This window comes from Rhinoderma darwinii, chromosome 7 (assembly GCF_050947455.1).
Source record: "Rhinoderma darwinii isolate aRhiDar2 chromosome 7, aRhiDar2.hap1, whole genome shotgun sequence".
In the NCBI taxonomy this organism is placed as follows: Eukaryota; Metazoa; Chordata; class Amphibia; order Anura; family Rhinodermatidae; genus Rhinoderma; species Rhinoderma darwinii.
In genome coordinates this window covers 17095560-17121587 of record NC_134693.1, presented here as the reverse complement: position 1 = coordinate 17121587, position 26028 = coordinate 17095560, and the positions used below count along the sequence as shown (strand labels likewise).

The following is a 26028-nucleotide window of genomic DNA, read 5'->3' as shown; positions in this document are numbered from 1 at the left end:
GATGTCAATTTATATTGCGTTTCCTCTTGCGAATTGTATCTGACTGATTTTAAAAAAACGCACCAAAATCCACAGCATAAAAATGCACCTATTACCACATCAAAATGTAAAAAAATGCACCTAGAAACAAGCAGGATTTCCGCTGCGTAAAAACCGCACCATTTCCGTTGTTTTTTACTGCAGAAATTGGTGCATGTTTTGCAGCGTTTTTCTCAATGCTGGGAGACGGTGGCATCTCCTACGCAGCAATTCAGTCCACTTTCCACAGCAGGAGATGACGTGCTGCGGTACGAGAAATACGCACCCCAGGTCAATTTCTGGTCGGAAATGTTAAGCAGCGTGTGGATGAGATTTGTTAAATCTCACCCACTTTGCTGCTACTGTATCCTGCTGCGTAATTTCTGTCCGCAATTCCGGACTGAAAATACGCAGCAATTCTGCTACATGTGGACGAGCCCTTAGGTGTGGATTTTACCTGCGGATTTGATGCAGATTTTCTGCGCCAAATTGCGCAAAGGGTGCATGTAGCTTAAGGGTTTGCAGGTTCCAGAAGTAATGCTAAGTTCACACTACCGTTACTATACGTTTACCTCTGTTCCGTCAGAGGAAGAGAGGATCGAAAGATTACACGGAAAGCAACGGTTCCATTAGAATTAGCATTGATTTCAATGGTAAAGCTTTTATTTCAGTTGCTTTCCGTTTGTCTCGGTTCGCTAGGTTCTGTTTTTTTTCACAGCAACAAAACTTCTGCCGACTGCACTTTTGCTTCGGTGAAAAAAAACGGAAACCTAGCGAACGGAGACAAACGGATAGCAACTGTAACAAAAGAACTACCATTGAAATTAATGCTAATTCTAACAGAACCGTTGCTTTCCATTTAATCTTTCGAATTGCCTGCTTTTTTTTTTTTTTTTTAAAAAACAGCACCACCTTTTTCCAAGGCCTGAATCTGCAATACCAGACGCTGCCAATAGACGAGAGTGGTGCTGTTTCGGGAAAATAAAAGTAAACTTTCATTTCTAATTTAATAAAACAGTCATATTCTGCTGCAGCACAACGTTCCCCCTTCACCCCAAGCAAAATACCCCACACTTTATCTCTGTCTTTAAGAAGTCACTCGGATCATTAATAATTCAAAGTCTCTGTACTGAGGCAGCCTCATAACATGCACGCTAAGGCCTGCCGGCAGCTGCCTTTTGTTTACAGCTCACGTACTCCAAGATTCCCCCGAGAGATGTTAGGACTTTCAAGTAGAATCCAAAATATTGTCTGTTCCCATGCTAGGTGCTTTTTAATAGAAAGCCATGACAAAAGATAAGATATGTGGTTGGTGGCTAATAAAAGGAAATGCAGAATAGTAATCTCTGAATACATACCCGGGCCTGTGATATGCTGCGGACCTGTCCTGAGAGACCTGGGTGCTACCTCCGACGCTGCCAACATCAAACCATTATCTGCTGACACGTAACACTGACAACTAAGATAGAACGCTGGAAATATTACATTAATATGCAGTAGATAAAATACGGTATTTACTGCCCCTTTACTGACCCTATGATTGACATAATAGGATTTTGCAAATAAAGACAAAAAAATTGCAAAAATATTATTTCACCGTAATGACCTAAATCACACGAATGTTACGTGCATACGAAATAAAAGCTATAACATTTTGTTGCCAGCAATTCCCCTCTATAAGTGTCCCAGGAGATCATAAATGTATTCCCCCCATTCTCCTTCTTTTTTAAAAACCCCAGATCAGACCTGGCTGTAAGGCTACTTGCTACAGCACAAGCCCTCCCCCATTGTTTTACATGCAATAGAAGACCGGGCATGCTGAGGCCCAACCCCTTAGCGGAGCCTCTACCCTATCAGTGAAAAATGGAAGGGATCAAGAGGAAATTGATCCCGATTTGCTTCAAAATTCCAAAAAGATTTTATTTTTCAGGAGCAGAAAATCCTATTTAATTTTATTATTCATTTCTATGTTTTGTGTTCCTTTCATATTCCTAGATAACAGAAACTCGGATAGAGGGGTTTAAAAAAAAAAAAAGTGGCAACCACTCCTAAATACTTTTTTGTGGAGCTTAAAGGTGGTTGTCACTTTCCTTCCATCAATCAGCAGTAAAGGGGAGGAGCCTGTGCTGGCCAGGAGGAAGGTCCACCCACATTTGGATGTAATGCATTGCCACAAAGCATCATGGTCCCAAATTTCATTAAAAAGACTCGAGTCAATATCGCCTCTGACATTATATGTATACAGTAGATAGATGCTGATTGTTTCCACTTATAAACACTCACTGGGTGGAGCGGCTCTTTAAATTTTTCTATATCACGCTTATCAGTCACACAGGAAAAAACGATGACATTTTCACAAAGCGTCTTGTGGCGTCCCCTGCTTTCTGATTGTCTGCCTGGTTGAGATCGCCTCATAATTCCCCTTGAAGTGTTCCCTCTCTCACACGTAGGCTGCAAGCGAGATGGCTTCATGCTGAACTGGCAGCGCACAGTAATAGTCTGACTACTGAGTGACTCTGTGGAAGGAAGCAATTAGAATGATTGAAGGACGTGCGCAGGAAACAGTCGCGCAAAGAATAATAGCAAAATCAGACACAACTGAGAAAATTGACATAAGCCTCCAGATTTTAAACAAGGGGTTATTTTTGTGAATCTTATGATCTTTTTCCCCCAATTATTTTGATCTCAGGTCAACGCTGTGGAAACTGGAGCAAATTGGAGGCGCAGTGTCAGACGATTCATCCCAAAGATAATTACCATAAACCATAAAGAGAAGACAAGGCTCGGCAAAATCAGCTGATCGGCTTGCGGCTAAACTTATTTTTCACGATTTGAATTCTTTGACCGATGCTACAAATTGATTTGTGGGCTAATGTTTTAACTTTAGTGTCAGACTATTACTAGTTGGGCCCATGAGAGGACAAGGGAATGGTTCCAGCTGATTGGTTGAATGTAATTCATCAGTTGAATGGTTCTTGTTATTGTGCTGAGGTTTCCTGCTGGGAGAGGGGAAGAGAGAGCTGCTTCATTCTTGAGTCTGAGCTGTTAACACACCAGGAAATACTGGTATATCAAGAGTTAAAACCTCATTAAGGTAACATACACATTACATTATTATCACGTAGTTTGCATCCTCAAGGGTGAATATTGTAGGTTGCAGTTTTTTTCTTATTAACAATTCTCCAAACCTGACATGAATCCTTCGTTTTTGTCAGTCTGCTTTTAGGATTTCAAAGAAAAAAGGCCAGAACTAATTATCACAACATTAGCTCTGCAGCACTGGCTTGTCATGTCTCTCGTTACATGTTCGCTGCTACTAAGATGTATGCACAAGATGTTACCAGGCAATTGCTAAGCCATGATAATACAATTTCTCTGTCTGAGTCAGTCCCAAGACAGTCCCTCTTGTCTACCCCCACCGTCCTGCACTCCTTCACAGTCACCTAAACTAATTAGCATTCCCTAGATCCGTCTATTACAGGAGACCTTGATAAACCGCTCACCTGGATATCGCTATGCTGCGTAATTATGCTTCAGGTAATTATACTCAGCACTGCTATATGATACATCTAGCCTATAGGGGTATGTCATTATGTTTACCTCGAATTCCCTCTATTACTGCTCTTAAAGGATTCATCATCCAGCTTTCCTAGGTCCCTGAATGGCAATGGTTATGCAGCAATTGCAAAAGTAGAGAACATATCACTGCATAGTTTAATTTGTCTGTCAGTGTCTTAGGAAAGCTGGGTGACACTCCTCCTCATATTGGCTTAATAAGTTGATAGCTGAAGAAGAATTATAACTACGTGTGATTTTTTTTCATCTCGAACCACCTTGTGTGGTATGGCGCCGGCCCAGAGTTTAGATGATCACTGCGGGTTCGGCTTCTGTTACCACCAGTGGAGGCCGCGTCCAGCCATATTCCCTATAGTAACACATGGCGGCCAAGTGAACGGGCTTTCCATGTCCCTTGTCTATTTTATAGCAGACCTCCGTTCTGGCTCTTAGAGGGGACCCCAATCTATAACCGAGGGGTATAAAAAGGGGTTGACAATTGGTCTGGGGCTGTTAAAATAAATACCAGACAAGTTGTCATTCTTTAGCTTCGCGCATCCCATCATAATTAATATTCACATTGACAATTTGCACAGTATTGGTGCAGTGATTTTTAGTGTAGGGCGGAATTGCTCTTTAAAAACCCTTCACGCACCATGACGTAAGTGCACATCATGGTGCGGGGGCTGCGAGGGTCAGCTGTGTATTAGAGCTGACACCCGGGAATAATGGCCAAGAACAGCGATCGCGCTGTTCCTGGGCGTTTAACGCCTCAAATGCTGTGGCCAATCGCGAATGCAGCATCTGAGGTATTATAAAGAAGGGAGCGGCCCCGTCTGACAGCTCATTGGCCCCCCCATGATGCGAAAATGGGGTGCCAATGGTTGTCATGGCAGCCCAGGGGCCTAATGAAGGCCACCAGGTCTGCCTTTACTCTGCCTGTAAAAATAACTATACACTGCAAATACATTAGTATTGTAGTGTATTGTACCAGCGATCAGACGATCTCGCGTCTAACGATCGCTGGTTCAAGTCCCCTAGGGGGACTAATAAAATATGTAAAAAAAAAGTTAAGTAAAGTTTATAGTAGTAAAATTATTATTATCTTTAAGAAATTAAAAGTAAAAAAAAAAACATTTTCCCATTTATCCTCTGAAGTAATGTAAAAAATAAGGAATATTGGTATCGCTGCATCCGTAAAAGTCTGACCTATTACAATGTAGCATTATTTAACGCGCACAGTGAACGCCGTAAAAAGAAAAAAAAAGCCAGAATTGCTGTTTTTTGGTCAAATTAGCGGTACATTTTTTTAAAATAAAAAGTGATCAAAAAGTCGTGTGTACCAAAAAATGGTACCTATAAAAACCACAGCCCTCGCCACAAAAAAAAAGCCCTCAGCAAAACAATAAAAAAGTTATGTCTTTCAGAATATGGAAAAAAAATATTTTTTCTAACAAATTGTTTTTTTTTGTAAAAGGAGCAAAACATTAAGAACCTATATAGATATGGCAATAATTGTATTGACCAGCAGAATCAAGTTAAATTGTCATTTTTACCGCACGGTGAAAGACGTAAAGAGGAAACCCAAAAGAAAATGGAGGAATTCGTTTTTTCCAATTTCACCACACATAGAATTTTTTTTCCGTTTCCCAGTACATTATATGGTACTTAAAATAGTGCCAATAGAAACTACAACTCCTCCTGCAAAAAACAAGCCTCCACACCACTCCTTTGACAGAAAAATAAAAAAAGTTATAGTTCATAGAATGCTTGGAGTGTAAAACAAAAATCCAAAAACCCCTTTAACCCCTTTAAGGGGTTAAAGGGGTTTTCCCATCAGGGACATTTATGGAATATCCACGGGATAGGCCATAAATGTCAGATAGATGCGGGTCCCACCTCTGGGATTTGCAGCTATCTCTAGAACGGGGCCCTTAAACCCCCTTCTACCTTTCTCGGTTCCCGCTGCCTCCCAGCCACCTCATTACATGGTCTGAAAATACGAAAACAGCGTAGCTCGCGAGTTACGGAATCCGCCACGCTGTTTTCCTGATTACATGGTCGGAAATTGCGAAGGCAACGGGAACCGAGAAAGGTAGAACGGGGTTTAGGGGGCCCGTTCTAGAGATAGCTGCAAGTCGCAGAGGTGGGACCGCATCTATCTGACATTTATCTCAGCCCGTGAGCCGGCTCCATGCTCCCCCCTTACCGTCTATGACGGATAGTTACGTCAAATGTCGGTAAGGCGTTCACGGAAATTTGCCGCAGTAGAAACAAAAAACAATGACACTTTATCCAGACACATCTCTTTGTCCTTGTTTACAAATTTTTCCTCGAGAAATAAGAGCCATCGCTGACAGAGAGAACATCGTTCTGCAAAATTAAAAATGTAATTGAAGAGAGACTTCATAATTACCAGCCGCAAGAAGCAAAAAACAGAAAAAAAATCCCCAAAAACAATATAAAATGTTCTCCGTCCCTTATCTTCTGGTCCCCTCAGTGGTGTCACAATTATTTGAGGTGGGGGGGGGGAAAGATATATACAAAAGCCTGAATGATTTCAAGCCTATAGCCATTAATTCATTGCATTGCATACAAAAGAGAAGCGGCTGATACACAACCAAGACTCGTAAACGCTGCCAGCGAGCAATTTCCTCCCAAAGGCTCCATTTTGTAGACAATAAACTTGATCTACACGTCTAATAACATTTAATACATTTCAGTACACAATCTTAATTTGTATCCGAAATCACCAGGTACTCCGGGAGACAGATCCGCGAGGCCAGTTGGTTCGTTATTGTCTCGCTGATTATGTAATGTCATATAAATCACGCGGTGGGCCGTGTTTCAAGATGATTAGTGAAATTATACAATAACGACCAGGAAAAAACAGGGGCAGATTTATGGCGAGAGAAATAATTGTTTTGGTTAAATTATTTATGCTACTTATGGGTAGACGCGTTTCGCATTTCCTGGTGTGATTAGTTATGAGTGCGAATATAAGTTATTAAATATGGTGGGACCTAAAGGAGAGAGGGGAATAAAATATTAATCATCAAGATGGGTAATCTGTTATTTTTAGGGGGATGTAAAGATGCAGCCCTAAGTTTAACATTTGGGTTCCTTTGGCTAAAAATGTGGAGCATAAAATACTAATTTATCTTACAGCCTTTAATGTCTTCCTTTTGCTTGTCAGCCCTGTTTGCTCCTAATAGACATAGGGCTTAAAACCCCCAAAAATCCATGTATTCAAGTGGAAACCATCATCAAGTTTACTACTGCTTGATGATGGTTTCCACATTTGAATATGTGGCTTTTTTATTTCTACTGACACCTACACAAGAAAGAAGGGGAAATAATACTGGCTGATCACTAGCCATTTGATTCAAACCCCACATACAGCAGCCTCCTCCCCAAAATGTCAACCAGTGATCTTCCCAGATAATGGATCTAATCCTCAGGACAGCTCCACATGACAACTTCTGAAATGCAATCATGGCCACAGAAGGAAGGTGAACTTGCACTTAAGACAACTCAAAACACTGTGTAAAGGATCTGCCAGGCACAGCTTCGGGGTTAACTCCCAGAATTAATCAGTCAGCACCTGAGGCTACATCCCTGAGACTGACTCCTGCTTCCACCACTGTGGCTGGCAGGCTTAGGAGTGGGAGAGCCTATCGTAACCTGGCCAGACTCAGCTAGCTCCCGCCCTCGGTCTATTTAAGCCTGCCCTTCCTGTCCCTCTGTGCTGGTTATTCTTTTCTTGTGGTTTCCTGGCCCAGCTACAGCTCCTGCTATTTTTGATCCTGCTCCATACAGACCCTGGCTTACTGACTACTCTTCTGCTCTTCGTTTTGTACCTCGCACACTCCTGGCTTGACTCGGCTCGTTCACCACTCTGGTTGCTCACGGTGTTGCCGTGGGCAACTGCCCCTTTTCCTTGCTTGTGTTCCTTTGTATGTTTGTCGTGTTTGTCGTGCACTTACTGAGGGCAGGGACCGCCGCCCAGTTGTACCCCGTCGCCTAGGGCGGGTCATTGCAAGTAGGCAGGGACAGAGTGGCGGGTAGATTAGGGCTCACTTGTCCGTCTCCCTACCCCCCGCCATTACATAGCTATGATATTGGCAACCGCGAACTCTTAGCCATTAAATGGGCATTTGAAGAGTGGCGCCACTTCCTGGAGGGGGCTAGGCACCAGGTAACGGTCCTTACCGACCACAAGAATCTGGTTTTCCTAGAATCTGCCCGGAGGCTAAACCCGAGACAAGCTCGATGGGCGTTATTTTTTACCAGATTCAATTTTATGGTTACCTATAGGGCTGGGTCTAAAAATATTAAGGCTGATGCACTGTCGCGTAGCTTCATGGCCAGCCCTCCTTCGGAGGAAGATCCTGCTTGTATTTTGCCTCCAGGTATAATCATTTCCTCGATCGATTCTGATTTAGTCTCTGATATTGCTGCTGATCAAGGTTCAGCTCCCGGGAACCTTCCTGAGAACAAGCTGTTTGTTCCCCTGCAATTCCGGCTAAGGGTACTTAGGGAAAATCATGACTCCGCACTATCTGGCTATCCAGGCATCCTGGGTACCAAACACCTCATTACCAGAAATTATTGGTGGCCTGGGTTGCCTAAAGACGTTAAGGTCCCGACCAGCGGGCTTACTGCGTTCGTTGCCCATTCCCCAGAGACCTTGGACACATATCTCCATGGATTTTATCACCGATTTGCCTCCATCCCAAGGCAAGTCGGTGGTGTGGGTGGTGGTGGACCGCTTCAGTAAGATGTGCCACTTTGTGCCCCTCAAGAAACTACCCAACGCCAAGACGTTGGCTACCTTGTTTGTCAAACACATCCTGCGTCTCCATGGGGTCCCTGTCAATATTGTTTCGGACAGAGGGGTACAATTTGTTTCATTATTTTGGAGAGCCTTCTGTATGAAGTTGGGGATTGATCTGTCCTTCTCCTCTGCCTTCCATCCTGAAACCAATGGCCAAACGGAGAGGACTAATCAATCTCTAGAACAATACTTAAGGTGTTTTGTCTCTGACTGTCAATTTGATTGGCTCTCTTTCATTCCCCTCGCCGAATTTTCCCTTAATAACCGGGTCAGTAACTCGTCAGGGGTCTCTCCCTTTTTTTGTAATTTTGGGTTTAATCCACGGCTCTTCTCCGTTTCACCTGGTAGTTCCAACAATCCCGAGGTAGAGGTCGTTCATCGGGAACTGTGCACAGTCTGGGCCCAGGTTCAGAAAAACCTAGAGGCGTCCCAGAGCGTACAAAAAACTCAGGCTGATAAAAAACGTTCTGCTAACCCCTTGTTTATGGTCGGGGATCTGGTGTGGTTGTCGTCTAGGAACTTGCGTCTCAAGGTTCCGTCCAAGAAGTTTGCTCCCTGGTTTATTGGGCCGTATAAGGTCATTGAGGACCTCAATCCTGTCTCCTTCCGGCTGGAGTTACCCCCGTCTTTTCGTATACACGACGTGTTTCATGCCTCCCTCCTCAAACGCTGTTCCCCGTCCTTGGCTCCCTCGAGGAGACCTCCTGTTCCCGTCCTCACCCCTGAGGGGGTGGAATTCGAGGTGGCCAGGATTGTGGACAGCAAGATGGCCCAAGGCTCCCTCCAGTACCTGGTCCATTGGAGAGGATACGGGCCCGAGGAGAGGACTTGGGTACCCGCCCGGGATGTTCACGCTGGGGTATTGGTCAGGAGGTTCCACCTGCGTTTCCCCAGTAAGCCAGGTCCACTTAGAAAGGGTCCGGTGGCCCCTCATAAAAGGGGGGGTACTGTAAAGGATCTGCCAGGCACAGCTTCGGGGGTTAACTCCCAGAATTAATCAGTCAGCACCTGAGGCTACATCCCTGAGACTGACTCCTGCTTCCACCACTGTGGCTGGCAGGCTTAGGAGTGGGAGAGCCTATCGTAACCTTGCCAGACTCAGCTAGCTCCCGCCCTCGGTCTATTTAAGCCTGCCCTTCCTGTCCCTCTGTGCTGGTTATTCTTTTCTTGTGGTTTCCTGGCCCAGCTACAGCTCCTGCTATTTTTGGATCTGCTCCATACAGACCCTGGCTTACTGACTACTCTTCTGCTCTTCGTTTTGTACCTCGCACACTCCTGGCTTGACTCGGCTCGTTCACCACTCTGGTTGCTCACGGTGTTGCTGTGGGCAACTGCCCCTTTTCCTTGCTTGTGTTCCTTTGTATGTTTGTCGTGCACTTACTGAGCGCAGGGACCGCCGCCCAGTTGTACCCCGTCGCCTAGGGCGGGTCGTTGCAAGTAGGCAGGGACAGAGTGGCGGGTAGATTAGGGCTCACTTGTCCGTCTCCCTACCCCCCGCCATTACACACTGGTTCTCAGACAGAGCAACAAATATAATACACCTACTATATAAATAATTTTTTTTTACAACATTTCACAGTTTATAGAGGGCAGATAACCAGAATAATTTTGAATGCAGCTCTTGATGTGATTGGAGTATGCGACATGATGGAACTCAAAAGAAAAGGGAACATTTTGCAAAGCTGCTCAAAGAATTATGTACAATTGAACAACAACAAAAATGTGTTCCAAGTAGGGTTATGCTTTAAAGTGAATTTTCACCTCTTGACACCATGTTTTTTTTCCGGGTAATTTTGCACCAATTCATTTTATAATAGATAGCGGTCAGCGCTCCAGTTTCAGATACAGAGCTAAAAATCCCCTGCATAATCATAGTCTTAAATGATAAAATTATGGTTGCCTTCAGTCACCACTAGGGGGAGCTTAGAGTCGTACTGCATACTGTGTTGTTATTTTAGACCTTAATGACATTTTTTATGCTTTTCCATCGTCGCATTCCAAGAGCTATAACTTTTTTATTTTTGCGTCGACATAGCTGCATAAGGTCTTATTTTTTGCGGGACAAGTTGTAATTTTTAATAGCACCATTTTGCGGTACATAGAATTTATTGATTAACTTTTATTAACTTTTTTTTGGGGGAGGAGGATAGAAAAAAACCTGCAATTTCGCGACACTTTTTTGCATCCAAAATTTACGCCGTTTACCGTGTGGTATAAATAACACAATAGCTTTATTCGGTGGGTTGTTGCGATTGCAACGATACCAAATTTGTATAGTTTTTGTATGTTTTACTACTTTTACACAGTGAAAACGCTTTTTTTTCAAAATTATTTGTTTTTGTGTCTCCATATTTGAAGCCATAACTTTTTTATTTTTTCGCCGATGCAGTTGTATGAGGGCTTTTTTTTGCGGGACAACTTGTAGTTTTTATCGGTACCATTTTGGAGTAGATGCAACTTTTTGATCACTTTTTATCACATTTTTTTAATGCTGGATTCAAAGAAAGCATCAATTTTTGCATGTTTTTCATTTTATTTTTTACGACGTTCACCGTGCGGGTTAAATTATGTAATAAGTATATAGTTGGGGTCGTTATGGACACGGCGATACCAAATATGTGTAACTTTAATAATAAAGCAGTTTGTAAGGGGGAAAAGTGGGTTTTTCATAATTTTTTTCACTTTTTATTAAACTTTTTTTTTACTTTTTTACTAGTAGGACCACTAGGGGACTTCACTATGCAATTATCCGATCGCATTTATAATACACGGCAATACTTCTGTATTGCAGTGTATTATGCCTGTCCGTGTAAAATGGACAGGCATCTGCTAGGCCATGCCTCTGGCATAGCCTAGCAGGCATTCACTACAGGCAGACCTGGGGGCCTTTATTAGGCCCCGGTTGCCATCGGAGTCCCAGACACTCAGTGATTTTATCGCCGGGTGTCGGTGGAATGAGAGGGAGCTCCCTCCCTCTCTCCAAAACCACTCAGATGCGGTGCTTGCTATTGAGCGCCGCATCTGAGAGGTTAAATTGGTGAGGTCAATACTAATATCGATCTCACCCACTCGAGCAGAGATGCCCCCAGCCCTCAGCTACCTCTGGCAGCTGAGAGCACGGAGATTTGACAGCTTCCCGCTGTTGACTTATTCCGATGCAGCGCCGAAAAAAGGCGTATGAATCAGAATAAAGCCCATTAGTGGCCGCCGGGAAAAGGCTATTGCATCGCCGTAAAAACACTATGGGGCGGTCACTAACGGGGTAATGTATAAACAGTAGGCAGTAAACTCTTAAGCTCCCCTAGTGGTGGCTGCAGGCAATCATATTTTATAATTATGCAGGGGATTAGAGCTCCTTATCAGAAAAACAGAGCTTCAATCGCTATAAAGATGTATTAAGAAATTAATCAGCACAGGATTTTGGATTTATGTAGATTATAAAGTGATGTTTAAAGGCTATGGAAACCTATGACATGAAAAACTATTTCTACATATGTTAGTGGTTACCTGGAGTTTAAGAAGTTGCACTAAGTTTCAGGCTGCTATATTAATTAATTCCCTCCGTCATTTTCAGACCCCCCTGATAAGCAGTTTGCAAGCTGCTGTAGTTTCAGACTACTAAAACGTGTCCTTCCCAGTAAAACATGATGGATCTGTGGTCTGTGACTCCAGGATACTGCTGTTTTCACAAGATCTCATGTATAAGTACAGCTTCATCCCTGTACTGCTTTCTCTCTACACTAATCTCTGTGATTCAACCTCTGCTCCCCTCCCTATCCACTCTTTCATACTGACAACCTGAGTGAAGACCCGGAAGCTTTCCCACCTCTCCACACTCTGATCTGCTGTGTACAACCTCCTCCATCTCCTTGCTGCTATCTCTAAGGGCTCGTCCACACGTTGCGGATTTTCAGCAATTTTTCTGTCCGGAACTGCGGATGGAAAATACGCAGCAGAATACAGTAGCAGCAAAGTGGATGAGATTTAACAAATCTCATCCACACGCTGTGAAAAAATTCTGACCAGAAATTGACCTGCGGTGCGTATTTTTGGGACCGCAGCATGTCAATTCCTACTGCGGAAAGTGGACTGAATTGCTGTGTTTTTCAGAGGAGATGTCACCACCTCCAGCACTGAAAAAAACACAGCAAAATACGTACCATTTTCTGCAGTGAAAACCGCAGGAAATGGTGCGTTTTTTCCGTAGCGGAAAGTCTGCTACTTTCAATGAATAGTATTTACTTGAATAGGAGAAGATCTGCAGTACTGCAGTTCGGCCGCTATTCCGTGACCAAAGCCATCTGCTTCCGGCATGTACACCCAGCGCTCTGAGGCAGCCGGAGCAGCTGATCGGTGCGGGGTGCAGGTGTCGGACCCCCACCGATCATATACTGATGAACTATCCTTTGGATAGGTCATCAGTTGTCTGTTCCTGGACAACCCCTTTTTAAGGTTAGTTTATTTCTTCTTTGGCAATGGTCCATGCTAGACATTTTTTGTACAGTCACATGTAGCTAGGGAGTGTTGTTGGGTTTGTAAAGGCTTAGTACAATAGTATGGTATTTGAATCAATATCTAATGTGCCCGTCTTCCGCCAAGATCAGCAGCAGGCACCTCAGCTGCCATAACGCTCTTATCTCCTCGTAGGACGTTGACACAGTCATTCTTTCTTAAATTGTTCAGCCGGGTAGCGAGATTCATTACTTCCTCTGACAAACGGTATATTCCCCAGTAATGTAATACTCTTTAAATGAGACTTGAAGCTTCAATTTAAACCAAACAAATTACATTTCAATAACTCCGGGACTTTTATCTGTGAGAGCGGAGTTATGGTTTATCAGGGAGCGGAGACTAATAATTAGAAAAACACGTTTCTCAGACCAGGGAGGATCCAGATAAGAAGGCGCTACTGATACTGTCACATTGGCCATTTTACATGATTTTTTTTCCCCGAAGTTTTTCTCATTGTTTCATAATGTAAGATATGTTATAGCTTTCCATAATTGTGCTCGAAGGCCTAACTAGGAACGGCACTTCACCAGATATCAGAGAATAAATAATGCAGACTGGGTTCTTTCCCCGACTCCTGTGGGGGCTCCTGTGTAATGAGTGAACAATGTACCGAAGATACTGACGTTATTATGATGTGGCTGCAGAATCAAATCAAGAGCGCCTTCAATAACCTAAAGATAATGCAACATGTATACATCTATAAAGACTGCGGAAAAGATTGGATGAAATGATAGGCGAAGGCCTCATGCACACGACCGTAGTTGTTACCCACAATTATGGATCCGTAATTGCTGATAAAATACTGACACATTAATTTCTATTGTCCGTAGATTTACGGGTGTGTGTGTCCGGGCCGTAGGAATACGCCGCAAAAAATAGGGCATGTCCTATTTTTCGCATTTACGAACCGTGCTCCTATACTTAATACTGTAAGAACGGTCCACAAATCCGGATGACACTCCGTGGCCCGTCCGTGCAGTATTTACTGACCGTAAATACTGTACGGTCGTGTGCATGAGGCCTTGAGAAAAGGGGAAGGGAGATTGAAGCCAAAAAAATATCTTTGAGGCAATGAGGATTATAGGGTTAGGGTAAGTAAAGGGGGTTTTACGCTGGTGTTTATCGAGCAGCACAGTGTTCATAGAAAGCTTGTTGCCGATAATTGTCCTCTGTAAACAGGGCAGCGATCAGCAGGTGAACGAGCAAACGCTCGATCATCTGCTGATCGCATCATTTAAAAAAAGTTAAATATTATCTTAGGGGCTTTTTGTTGTGGGGCTCACATGGCAACTGTAGGTTCAGGCTCTCACAACAGTCGCTTCCACTAGAGAGGGCTGGCTCTAGGGAAAAAGTCAAGAAAGTAAAAAAGGACAATGATTTCTGCTCTTGCTGAATGTAGCCGCCATCTGGAGTCTGGGTCCTCATTGGTAGGATGCCCATGAGTTGGGGGTGGTTCACTTAAATGGAGCTGTGTGTTAGCTGGCTTGGAGTGCCGCTGTACAGAAAAAAAAAACGAAGGGGCTTCTGGCCCTTCGTTCTCGGATCGGCAGGGGTCCCAGAGGTTGGACTTCCACCGATTTTAATCCTAGCGATATAGCATAACATTATGTCATATAAATACCCCTTTAAGGGAGGCTCAACAGGGCTGAATGGTGCGGCATACTTCTTTTTATATCGGCAAGTTGGATTTGTATGTACACCTGTCAACTATAAAACTTTTTAAAACCTATTCCCTATTTAATATGCCATAAATGTCTGATCGGTGGGGAGCCAAAGGTCCCGATCAGGGCAACATCTACAGTTTGCATGTTCTCCAAATGTTCGCATTATTATGTTATGGCTTCATATAGAGTTAGATTTGTATGTGCATGAAATAGAGAAATCAAATTTTTGGCCGCAAAGAGGTCAAGAACTGACACAATAAAAATGTTGAGAAAATAAAATGTACACAAAATAGTATTGATATCATGACTAAGACTAAGTATAACTGGGGGTGATATCATACTCCTGAAAAGCTGGAAAACCCTTCGCGTGTTGACCCTATGGAGCACGTAGACCACAACGGCGGCTGGACAAAGACTTGAACCATGCAACTTGAATGTTCTGATAGGAGTTACCTAGGCTGACGATTACACGTCCTATTTTCTACAATATCATTAGTATGCAATAAAATCGACGCCTTTTCCGCTATTATATCATATAAGCAAATGCATCATGTCCCAAACTTGATAAAATCACATTACGCTGCGTAGGATGCTGTAGTTACCCCATAGTAAAGCATGCATCTCACCGATCTCTACCGGTCTCTTTCTTGAAGACAGTGTCGCAGTAGCTCATGCGCATCTCTGTCGTTATGTAAACTTTAGCGTTACTGTAATTTTCTACTGTTCTGCGTAACATGTTATACACTATCCCCTTTCCGTCGTGTCGCATGTTCCTGAATGGCCCCCATATGACATAGACTGTATCGTTACTCTCCTTGAAGAAGTAGTCGGGGTCCCTGAGAAGCAGAGGTACACTTGTGTGGGACACCACCCGGATTGTTGTTCTTTTGCCCACGTCTTCAGTATAGCCCTTGGTTGGAGCATTGTTCATTCTCCATATGCAAGAAGACTGGTCGATCTCATGTCCTGCCTTCTGCCCCGACATCTGTCCAGAATTTGAGACAATTGCACAATGGTTGCAGTCAAGTTGGAGAGGCTGGAGAAGAAACCAAAAAGTTTCATCAGTTTATGGGATGTTCAGGACATGTGTGACACTGAAGAATTATGGTTACAAACTACTGTGAAAATCAAGGATTCAGGTAGGAGAAGGTGGTCGAGCTGTAGTTGTCTCTTAGGCAGGATTCACACGAGCATGTTACGTCCATAATGGACGGAACGTATTTCGGCCGCAAGTCCCGGACCGAACACACTGCAGGGAGCCGGGCTCCTAGCATCATACTTATGTACGACGCTAGGAGTCCCTGCCTCTCCGTGGAACTACTGTCCCGTACTGAAAACATGATTACAGTACGGGACAAGGGTAGCAGAAAGGTTGGGTCCAGCGCTGTGAATGGGTAAAATGGAAGCAATTTCCAAGTTTAATAGTCCTGGTTAAAAGGTCCAAATGTAAGGAGTCCTGGTGTGAAGAAAGTGGGGGAATGGTATCCTCAGAGCCCAGTACGGGATAGTTGTCCTGCAGCGAGGCAGGGACTCCTAGCGTCGTACATAACTATGATGCTAGGAGCCCGGCTCCCTGCAGTGTGTTCGGTCCGGGACCTGCGGCCGAAATACGTTCCGACAATTACGGACGTAACATGCTCGTGTGAACCCAGCCTTAGAATACAAATTGAATCCTTATTTTTATTATTACAATTGCTTGCAGGACAGGGGGAATTCTCCAGATGTCTATATCAGATTGTGATGGCTGGCATCCATTCAGCAGCATTTTCTACTCAGTGCTGCTTTATTTCCGATAGAAAGAGAAAGAGAGAGAGAGAAAGAGAGAGAGAAAGAGAGAGAGAGAAAGAGAGAAAGAGAGAGAGAGAGAGAAAGAGACAGATGAAATAGATAGATAGATAGATAGATAGATAGATAGATAGATAGATAGATAGATAGATAGATAGATGATAGATAGATAGATAGATAGATAGATAGATAGATAGATAGATAGATAGATAGATAGATAGATAGATAGATAGATATGAGATAGATAGATAGATAGATATGAGATAGATAGATAGATAGATAGATAGATAGATAGATAGATAGATAGATAGATAGATAGATAGATAGATAGATAGATAGATAGATATGAGATAGATAGATAGATAGATAGATAGATAGATAGATAGATAGATAGATAGATAGATAGATATGAGATAGATAGATAGATAGATAGATAGATAGATAGATAGATAGATAGATAGATAGATAGATAGATAGATAGATAGATAGATAGATAGATAGACAGACAGATGATTAATAAAAAATGATAGATGTTAGTTAGACAGACACAGACAGACCCATGGGTTAGGCTCCATTCACATCATGTTTTTTTGGACTATGTATGAAAGAAATGAAAGAACATTTTAGTGGTTCCTGACTTTTGAGTACGAGACAGATAGATGAAAGAAAGAAAGAAAGAAAGAAAAAGAAAGAGAGAGAAAATGAATGAATGAGAAAATGAATGAATGAATATTTTGGTGGTTCCTGACTTTTGACTCACGACAGAGACATATATAAGGATATGAGATTTGTAGCTATTAGATACTATAGACTTCCTGATTGCTGTCAGTGCAGCCCGGAACAATCTGAATAATAACGATATATTAGGGAATTACTGTTTATGCAATTCCCTTATATTTTACACATGAAGCCTCCAAACAGATGTTATATTTTGAGACAGTTTCCCTGTTTTGTTATACACCTTCCACCATCCCTCTGTTATCTCTCTATTCAGACGCCGGCCTTAAAAAAAAGACAGATGCGAAATAACGATTCGCTTCCTATGTTGGATATTTTCTTTTTCAATCAAAAAAGCCATAGATAGAAAACAAGAAAGTGAAAGCCATTAATATTGCTTCAATTTTATTGAATAGATTTATGGATAATCCGGGCATAAAACAGAAAAGCAATATAATAGCGAGCAGCATATTGCATATTTTATTTATACATATAAATTGCAGTCTGCTTTGCTGGGAATGATTACGGTTAGTTATATGAATTGTCTCCTAACAAAGCATGTCGGCTGTAATCTGCGCCGGTCCTCCAGAATCCGCGCCACGCCGCTCTTATCGCTCTTGGATTCCTGTAAAACACTTGGATTTTATACGGATAATAAATGTCATTGTGATTGTAAGAAATAAAAAAAATGCGTAATCCAATATTGCCTTAGCTATTGAGATGAGAATTTTTTTTTTTTAAAACCATAATGAGTAATATCATTAAATATGTAAAGAACATAGCAGAGACGTCGTGGTAATAAAGTCGTTATTGTTTTAATTGTATTTGGTTACCCACAGAATAGAAGTCGTTTCTAAAGACGCGAAAGACAGCGCCTTAAGAAAAGCATATGGATTCATGTGTAAAGAAAAGCGATTTCCAGATTCAGCTGTTTACTATACGCATGAGAAAACATCTGAATCTTGTACACATCTCCCAGTCGCTGAATGATAGTGAGACTGAAGCCTCATGCACACGACCGTACATTTGATGCGCAATTACGGATCCGTAATTGCGGATCAAAGTACAGATCCATTCATTTCTATTACCCACGGACTCCTTCCCGTATATTTATGGGAAGGTGTCCGGGCCGCAGAAAGGATCCGCAAAAATTTGGACTTGTCTTATTTTTTTATTTTACGGACCGCGTTCCTATACTTTAAAATGGGAGCACGGCCCGCAAATGTGGGTGACTATCCGCGGCCGTCCGAGCCCGTAATCACGGCCGTGTGCAGGGGGCCTTACTTGGGAAAAGAACAGAGGCGTGTCTTAAAGGGGTTGTCCATATTTAGGTGGAGCTTACTTTAGTTTGTAATGCCTTGGTGGGTATGTCCACAGTCACCCAAAGATGTACCGTCGAAAAGGCGAGGTGAGCACTTTGCCTTAGATGGTGACTTTCCTGCCCTGTTGGGAAACACTGTGGTAGACATAGCATTCCTCCCTACACTAAACTCTGATCAGTACCAGAACGATCTTGCTAGAAGAACATATATCTCCTATGCCAAATGGCACTATGGGGACCAAAACTCGTCTGACACTGTGGAGGCTACTATGAGAGTGGTACTATTAGGATTAAAATGAGTCTGGCACTGTGGGGGGCTACTATGAGAGTGGGTGGCACTATGGGAACTAAAATGAGTCTGGCACTGTGGGGGTCTACTATGAGAATGGGTGGCACTATGGGAACTAAAATTAGTCTGCCACTGTGGAGGCTACTATGAGAGTGGTACTATTAGGATTAAAATGAGTCTGGCACTGTGGGGGGCTACTATGAGAGTGGCGCTATGGTTACTAAAATGAGTCTGGCACTGTGGGGGCTACTATAAGAGTGGCACTTTGGAGACAAAAAAGAGTCTAACACTGTGGGGGCTACTATGAAAGTGGCGCTATGGGCACTAAAATTAGTCTGGCACTGTGACAGCTAAAATAGGAGTGGCACTATGGGGACTAAAATGAGTCAGACACTGTGGGGACTACTATGAGAGTGGCCAATGGCGGATCATCATTGGGTGTTTTGGGTGGCCGTCTGGGGCCCGAGACTCGCGGGTGCCCATGGCCGCCCCAAGTACAATGCGTTTTTGCCTCGAATCGTGGCAAAAATCGCGACAAAACGACATTGTGTATGTCCTGTAAAGGACCTGACATAAAGGTCACATGACTTTATGTCTGCAGTTCTTGTTACTGATTAGAGACCTGCCGGTCACATGACTGCAGGTCCTACAACAGAAGCAAGAGAGAAGACCACGAGGTGAGGTGAGGTGAGCTGCAAGTTAAGTATAAGGGGATCATGGATTTGTTTAAGGGGTCTGTATTTAGGGGGTCTGTATTTAGGTGGTCTGGGGTCTGTATTTAGGGGATCTGGTCTGGGGTCCGTATTAGTTTAAGGGGTCTGTATTTAGGAGGTCTGTATTAGTTTAATAGGGGGTCTGTATTTAGAGGGTCTGGTCTGGGGTCTGTATTTAAGGGGTCTGTATTTAGGGGGTCTGTATTTGTTTAGTGGGTCTGGTCTGAGGTCTGTATTCAAAGGGTCTGAACTGCGGTCTGTATTCAGGAGGTCTGGGGTCTGTATTAGTTTAAGGGGGTCTGTATTAATTTAAGGGCTCTGTATTTAGGGGGCCTGGTCTGGGGGTCTGTTAGTTTAAGGGGTCTGTATTTAGGGGCTCTGGGGCTCTGTATTAGTTTAAGGGGTCTGGAGTCTGTATTTAGGGGGTCTGGTCTGGGGTCTGTATTTAGGGGTCTGGTCTGGGGTCTGTATTTAGGAGTTCTGGGCTCTGTATATTTAGGGGGTCTGGTCTGGGGGTCTGTATTTAGGGGTCTGATATGGGGACTGTATATTTAGAGGGTCTCGTCTGGGGTCTGTATTTAGGGGTCTGGTCTGGGGTCTGTATTTAGGAGGTCTGGGGTCTGTATATTTAGGGGATCTGGTCTCTGTATTAGTTTATGGGGGTCTGTACTTAGAGGGTCTGGTCTGGATTCTGTATTAGTTTAGAGAGTCAGGTATGGGGTCTGTGTTAGTTTATAGAGTGTGTATTTAGGTGGCCTGGTCTGGGGTCTGTATTAATTTAGGGGGTCTGGTCTGGGGTATGTATTAGTTTAGGGAGTCAGGTCTGGTGTCTGTATTTAGGGGTCTGGTCTGGGGTCTGTATTAGTTTATTGGGTCTGTATTTAGGGGGCCTGGTCTGGGGTCTGTATTAGTTTAGGGGGTCAGGTCTGGGGTCTGTATTTAGGAGTCGAGTCCGAGGTCTGCCTTTAGGGTGCTTGTTCTGGGGTCTGTATTACATTAGGGTGCTTGTTCTGGGGTCTGTATTTGCTTAGAGGGGTCTGGTCTGGGGACGGCAATAGTTTAGAAGGTCTGGGGTCTGTATGCATTCTAATTTATGAGTCTGAGTAAAAGGGTTGTCTGGGCACATCGATAGGTCATCTGTATGAAAAACCGGTCCGTGCCCAGACAGCCCCTCCAATGTATGGCCCTGGGCCTTGGTGTCTAAATTTTTGTGTTTCTATAGAGGCTGGAAATGGCTGAAGAAGCGAGGAGCAAAGATGTCTCATCAGGAGAAGTCGCCATACTAGTCTGTGTCAGATGGAGAATAAAAGAGAACGACTCCCATCAGAGAAGACGTCACTTGTGAGTCACTGGATCTATAGAGGATCTGTCCCCTCTCCTGACATGTCTGTTGTAGGAAATCCTTGAATTCCACATAAAGTCTTTGTGTACCCAGGACTAATAGACAAATGTGTGTTACGATTCCCATTGTCAGGAGGGTGTGTCCCTACACAGTGTGATACAGTCAGCGATGGTTGGAGACTGTCAGTATGTAGGGACAAGGAATCGTAACACCCATTTGTCAATGCTCGCACAAAAAAGTTAGTGTTCACTATAGACACGGCGGTGGGGAAGGGGGGCCCAAGTTTGTGGAACAGCCCAGGGCCTATGGTCTACTTAATCCAACACTCAGAGTGGGACTATGGTGACTACTTTGAGTAGTGGCAGGCTCTATAGGCACTGCAATATGGTTTGTTTCGTATTGGTGACCAGAAGAGACTACATGCATCCGTTCCTTTACTCTGTTCCTAATTCGTGAAGGGGTGCTATTTTACCATCAACAGTAGATAGGTTAGAACTAACCCTCATAATCATTAATAACTCAATGGGCCTGATATGGTAAATACCAGCTCTTCAGCTGCCACCTGTGCTGGCAATGTGACAACATATGGTGCACAAGTCAGATTTCTGTATATAGTGATGTACACTGTAGTCATAAAACTGAGACCCCCTAAGCGTGACTATACCGCAGTGTCGAGGAGCCCAGGTAGGCCAGGAATAGCCGGCACTCTCTTTTCCCTCGTCGCGGGGGTGGAAGGGCCGGCACGTAGAGCCGCACGTCTCGGGACCGGAGTGCGGTCGGAAGCACGCCGCTTCTTTCCCAGAGCGCAATCGCATGTTCGTTGGGAACCCGGTACTAAATCATTCGTAGACGACCTGATTCTGGGTCAGTGTTTCGTGCGAAGCAGAGCAGCTACCTCGCTGCAATATATTGAAAGTCATCCCTCGAGCCAAGCTTTTATAAAAAAAAAACAACCAAAAAAAATTAAATAAAACTGAGATTTTTCCCAAAATGACCGCATGTATGTAGAGCGGACCAGAAAGATGCCTGTACGGGGCGTAGCTATAGGGGATGCAGAGGTAGCAATTGTACTCAGGCCCTAGTACCTGAGGGAGCACAAAGTCTCCACAGCCACATAAAAAGACACCAGCATAAATGGCACATGGTAGGTGGGGGGCCCTTATATAGCTCTTGCACTGGGGGCCCCCAGGCCACTGTGCCTGTACAACATATGTAACCTGTAGTCATTTTTTGGGTAAAAATACCTGGACATCTTTTCAACTGTTTCTTAGTTTTTGGGAAAGCTGGGTATCAGACAATATTTCTAGCCCAGATTCTCTACAGTCCTGAAATGTGGTTTATCATAAATCTCCTGCTTCCATGTAGCTGCACAACTCAGCACATCTGCCATTGAGGAGTGTAGTAAAACTGGGTGGCAAGCCCTTATGGGATATGTAATGCTGGTCACATTGGTAAACCCACAACTTTCCCAGGAACAGATATTTCAATAAAAGATTGTATGGTAATTTCAGTATCGGATATGTCTATAGTTAATTATCGTTATAACATTTACTGAACTAACGAAGCCATGAATTGTGTTCTGAAGAAAACAGGGACAAAGAGTCACTTCTGAAATGTGATGTTTTTGTTCGAGAAACTATTTTCTCCTCCCACCAGCAATAAAAGCCCACGCTAATGTCTTCATTCGAGAATTTGGGCTTTCAAACCACAGAGATCAAGACCATTATCCGTAGGCTAAATAGGCACTTATTTAACTTGATTTGGAACAAAACCGCGTCTCAATTTATTCAAATTATTAGTGTAAACAGAAGTGTTTACAGAAAATATTCCCTTTTTATACTGGCTGCTCAGTTTCTGGAATACGTCTCGTCAGTGCCAGAAATGGCTGCGTCTCAAAGATTTATCTCAATAATGCTTCAAACGAAAAAAGCATTTAAAAAGGACCTGTCAGCTCTCCTGTGTGGTGTAGTATAGAGAATGTGTCAGCTCTCCTGTGTGGTGTAGTATAGAGGATCTATCAGCTCTCCTGTGTGGTGTAGTATACAGGATCTGTCAGTTCTCCTTTGTTGTGTAGTATAGAGGATCTGTCAGCTCTCCTGTGTGGTGTAGTATAGAGGATCTGTCAGTTCTCCTGTGTGGTGTAGTATAGAGGATCTGTCAGTTCTCCTGCGTGGTGTAGTATAGAGGAGCTGTCAGTTCTCCTGTGTGGTGTAGTATAGAGGATCTGTCAGCTCTCCTGTGTGGTGTAGTATAGAGGAGCTGTCAGTTCCCCTGTGTGGTGTAGTATAGAGGATCTGTCAGTTCTTCTGTGTGGTGTAGTATAGAGGAGCTGTCAGTTCTCCTGTGTGGTGTAGTATAGAGGAGCTATCAGCTCTCCTGTGTGGTGTAGTATAGAGGATCTGTCAGCTCTCCTGCGTGGTGTAGTATAGAGGATCTGTCAGCTCTCCTGTGTGGTGTAGTATACAGGATCTGTCAGTTCTCCTGTGTTGTGTAGTATAGAGGAGCTGTCAGTTCCCCTGTGTGGTGTAGTATAGAGGATCTGTCAGTTCTCCTGTGTGGTGTAGTATAGAGGAGCTGTCAGTTCTCCTGTGTGGTGTAGTATAGAGGAGCTGTCAGCTCTCCTGTGTGGTGTAGTATAGAGGAGCTGTCAGTTGTCTTGTGTGGAGTAGTATAGAGGAGCTGACAGCTCTCCTGTGTGGTGTAGTATAGAGGATCTGTCAGTTGTCTTGTGTGGAGTAGTATAGAGGAGCTGACAGCTCTCCTGTGTGGTGTAGTATAGAGGATCTGTCAGTTCCTCTGTGTGGTGTAGTATAGAGGATCTGTCAGTTCTCCTGCGTGGTGTAGTATAGAGGAGCTGTCAGTTCTCCTGTGTGGTGTAGTATAGAGGATCTGTCAGCTCTCCTGTGTGGTGTAGTATAGAGGAGCTGTCAGTTCCCCTGTGTGGTGTAGTATAGAGGATCTGTCAGTTCTTCTGTGTGGTGTAGTATAGAGGAGCTGTCAGTTCTCCTGTGTGGTGTAGTATAGAGGAGCTATCAGCTCTCCTGTGTGGTGTAGTATAGAGGATCTGTCAGCTCTCCTGCGTGGTGTAGTATAGAGGATCTGTCAGCTCTCCTGTGTGGTGTAGTATACAGGATCTGTCAGTTCTCCTGTGTTGTGTAGTATAGAGGAGCTGTCAGTTCCCCTGTGTGGTGTAGTATAGAGGATCTGTCAGTTCTCCTGTGTGGTGTAGTATAGAGGAGCTGTCAGTTCTCCTGTGTGGTGTAGTATAGAGGAGCTGTCAGCTCTCCTGTGTGGTGTAGTATAGAGGAGCTGTCAGTTGTCTTGTGTGGAGTAGTATAGAGGAGCTGACAGCTCTCCTGTGTGGTGTAGTATAGAGGATCTGTCAGTTGTCTTGTGTGGAGTAGTATAGAGGAGCTGACAGCTCTCCTGTGTGGTGTAGTATAGAGGATCTGTCAGTTCCTCTGTGTGGTGTAGTATAGAGGAGCTGTCAGCTCTCCTGTGTGGTGTAGTATAGAGGAGCTGTCAGTTCTCCTGTGTGGTGTAGTATAGAGGAGCTGACAGCTCTCCTGTGTGGTGTAGTATAGAGGATCTGTCAGTTCCTCTGTGTGGTGTAGTATAGAGGAGCTGTCAGCTCTCCTGTGTGGTGTAGTATAGAGGAGCTGTCAGTTCTCCTGTGTGGTGTAGTATAGAGGAGCTGTCAGTTGTCTTGTGTGGAGTAGTATAGAGGAGCTGACAGCTCTCCTGTGTGGTGTAGTATAGAGGATCTGTCAGTTCCTCTGTGTGGTGTAGTATAGAGAAGCTGTCAGCTCTCCTGTGTGGTGTAGTATAGAGGAGCTGTCAGTTCTCCTGTGTGGTGTAGTATAGAGGATCTGTCAGCTCTCCTGTGTGGTGCAGTATAGAGGATCTGTCAGCTCTCCTGTGTGGTGTAGTATAGAGGATCTGTCAGCTCTCCTGTGTGGTGTAGTATAGAGGATGTCAGCTCTCCTGTGTGGTGTAGTATAGAGGATCTGTCAGTTATCCTGTGTGGTGTGGTATAGAGGATGTGTCAGTTCTACTGTGTGGTGCAGTATAGAGGAGCTGTCAGTTCTCCTGTGTGGTGTAGTATAGAGTATCTGTCAGTTCTCCTGTGTGGTGTGGTATAGAGGATCTGTCAGTTATCATGTGTGGTGTAGTATAGAGGATCTGTCAGCTCTCCTCTGTGGTGTAGTATCGAGGAGCTGTCAGTTGTCTTGTGTGGAGTAGTATAGAGGAGCTGACAGCTCTCCTGTGTGGTGTAGTATAGAGGATCTGTCAGTTCCTCTGTATGGTCTAGTATAGAGGAGCTGTCAGCTCTCCTGTGTGGTGTAGTATAGAGGAGCTGTCAGTTCTCCTGTGTGGTGTAGTATAGAGGAGCTGACAGCTCTCCTGTGTGGTGTAGTATAGAGGATCTGTCAGTTCCTCTGTGTGGTGTAGTATAGAGGAGCTGTCAGCTCTCCTGTGTGGTGTAGTATAGAGGAGCTGTCAGTTCTCCTGTGTGGTGTAGTATAGAGGATCTGACAGCTCTCCTGTGTGGTGCAGTATAGAGGATCTGTCAGCTCTCCTGTGTGGTGCAGTATAGAGGATCTGTCAGCTCTCCTGTGTGGTGTAGTATAGAGGATGTCCGCTCTCCTGTGTGGTGTAGTATAGATGAGTTGTCGGTTCTCCTGTGTGGTGTAGTATAGAGGATCTGTCAGTTCTCCTGTGTGGTGTAGTATAGAGGATCTGTCAGCTCTCCTATGTGGTGTAGTATAGAGGATGTCAGCTCTCCTGTGTGGTGTATTATAGATGATCTGTCAGTTCTCCTGTGTGGTGTAGTATAGAGGATCTGTCAGCTCTCCTGTGTGGTGTAGTATAGAGCATCGGTCAGCTCTCCTGTGTGGTGTAGTATAGAGGAGCTATCAGCTCTCCTGTATGGTGTAGCATAGAGGATCTGTCAGCTCTCCTGTGTGGTGTAGTATTGAGGATCTGTCAGCTGTCCTGTGTGATGTAGTATAGAGGAGCTGTCAGTTCTCCTGTGTGGTGTAGTATAGAGGATCTGTCAGGTCTCCTGTGTGGTGTAGTATAGAGGATCTGTCAGCTGTCCTGTGTGGTGTAGTATAGAGGAGCTCTCAGCTCTCCTGTGTGGTGTAGGATAGAAGAGCTGTCAGCTCTCCTGTACAGTGTAGTATAGCGGATCTGTCAGTTCTCCTGTGTGGTGTAGTATAGAGGAGCTGTCAGTTCTCCTGTGTGGTGTAGTTTAGAGGATCTGTCAGGTCTC

At 44.0% G+C, this 26028-nt stretch overlaps 1 protein-coding gene across 3 annotated transcripts in view; it reads right to left on the bottom strand.

Annotated features, from left to right (window-relative positions):
• Nucleotides 1-26028, bottom strand: part of ST6GALNAC3 (ST6 N-acetylgalactosaminide alpha-2,6-sialyltransferase 3) — a 183093-nt gene that overhangs the window by 64708 nt on the left and 92357 nt on the right. Inside the window, exons 3-4 of one of the 3 annotated variants that reach the window (XM_075832854.1) lie at nt 15189-15622; nt 2199-2534 (exon numbers count right to left, since the gene is read on the bottom strand). In XM_075832854.1, coding sequence (XP_075688969.1) covers nt 15209-15622 — 414 coding nt within the window. In that variant the 3' untranslated portion in view covers nt 2199-2534; nt 15189-15208. Of the gene's footprint in view, nt 1-2198; nt 2535-15188; nt 15623-26028 lie in introns of those variants that run through there. The other 2 variants (XM_075832853.1, XM_075832852.1) reach the window with 2 other exon arrangements.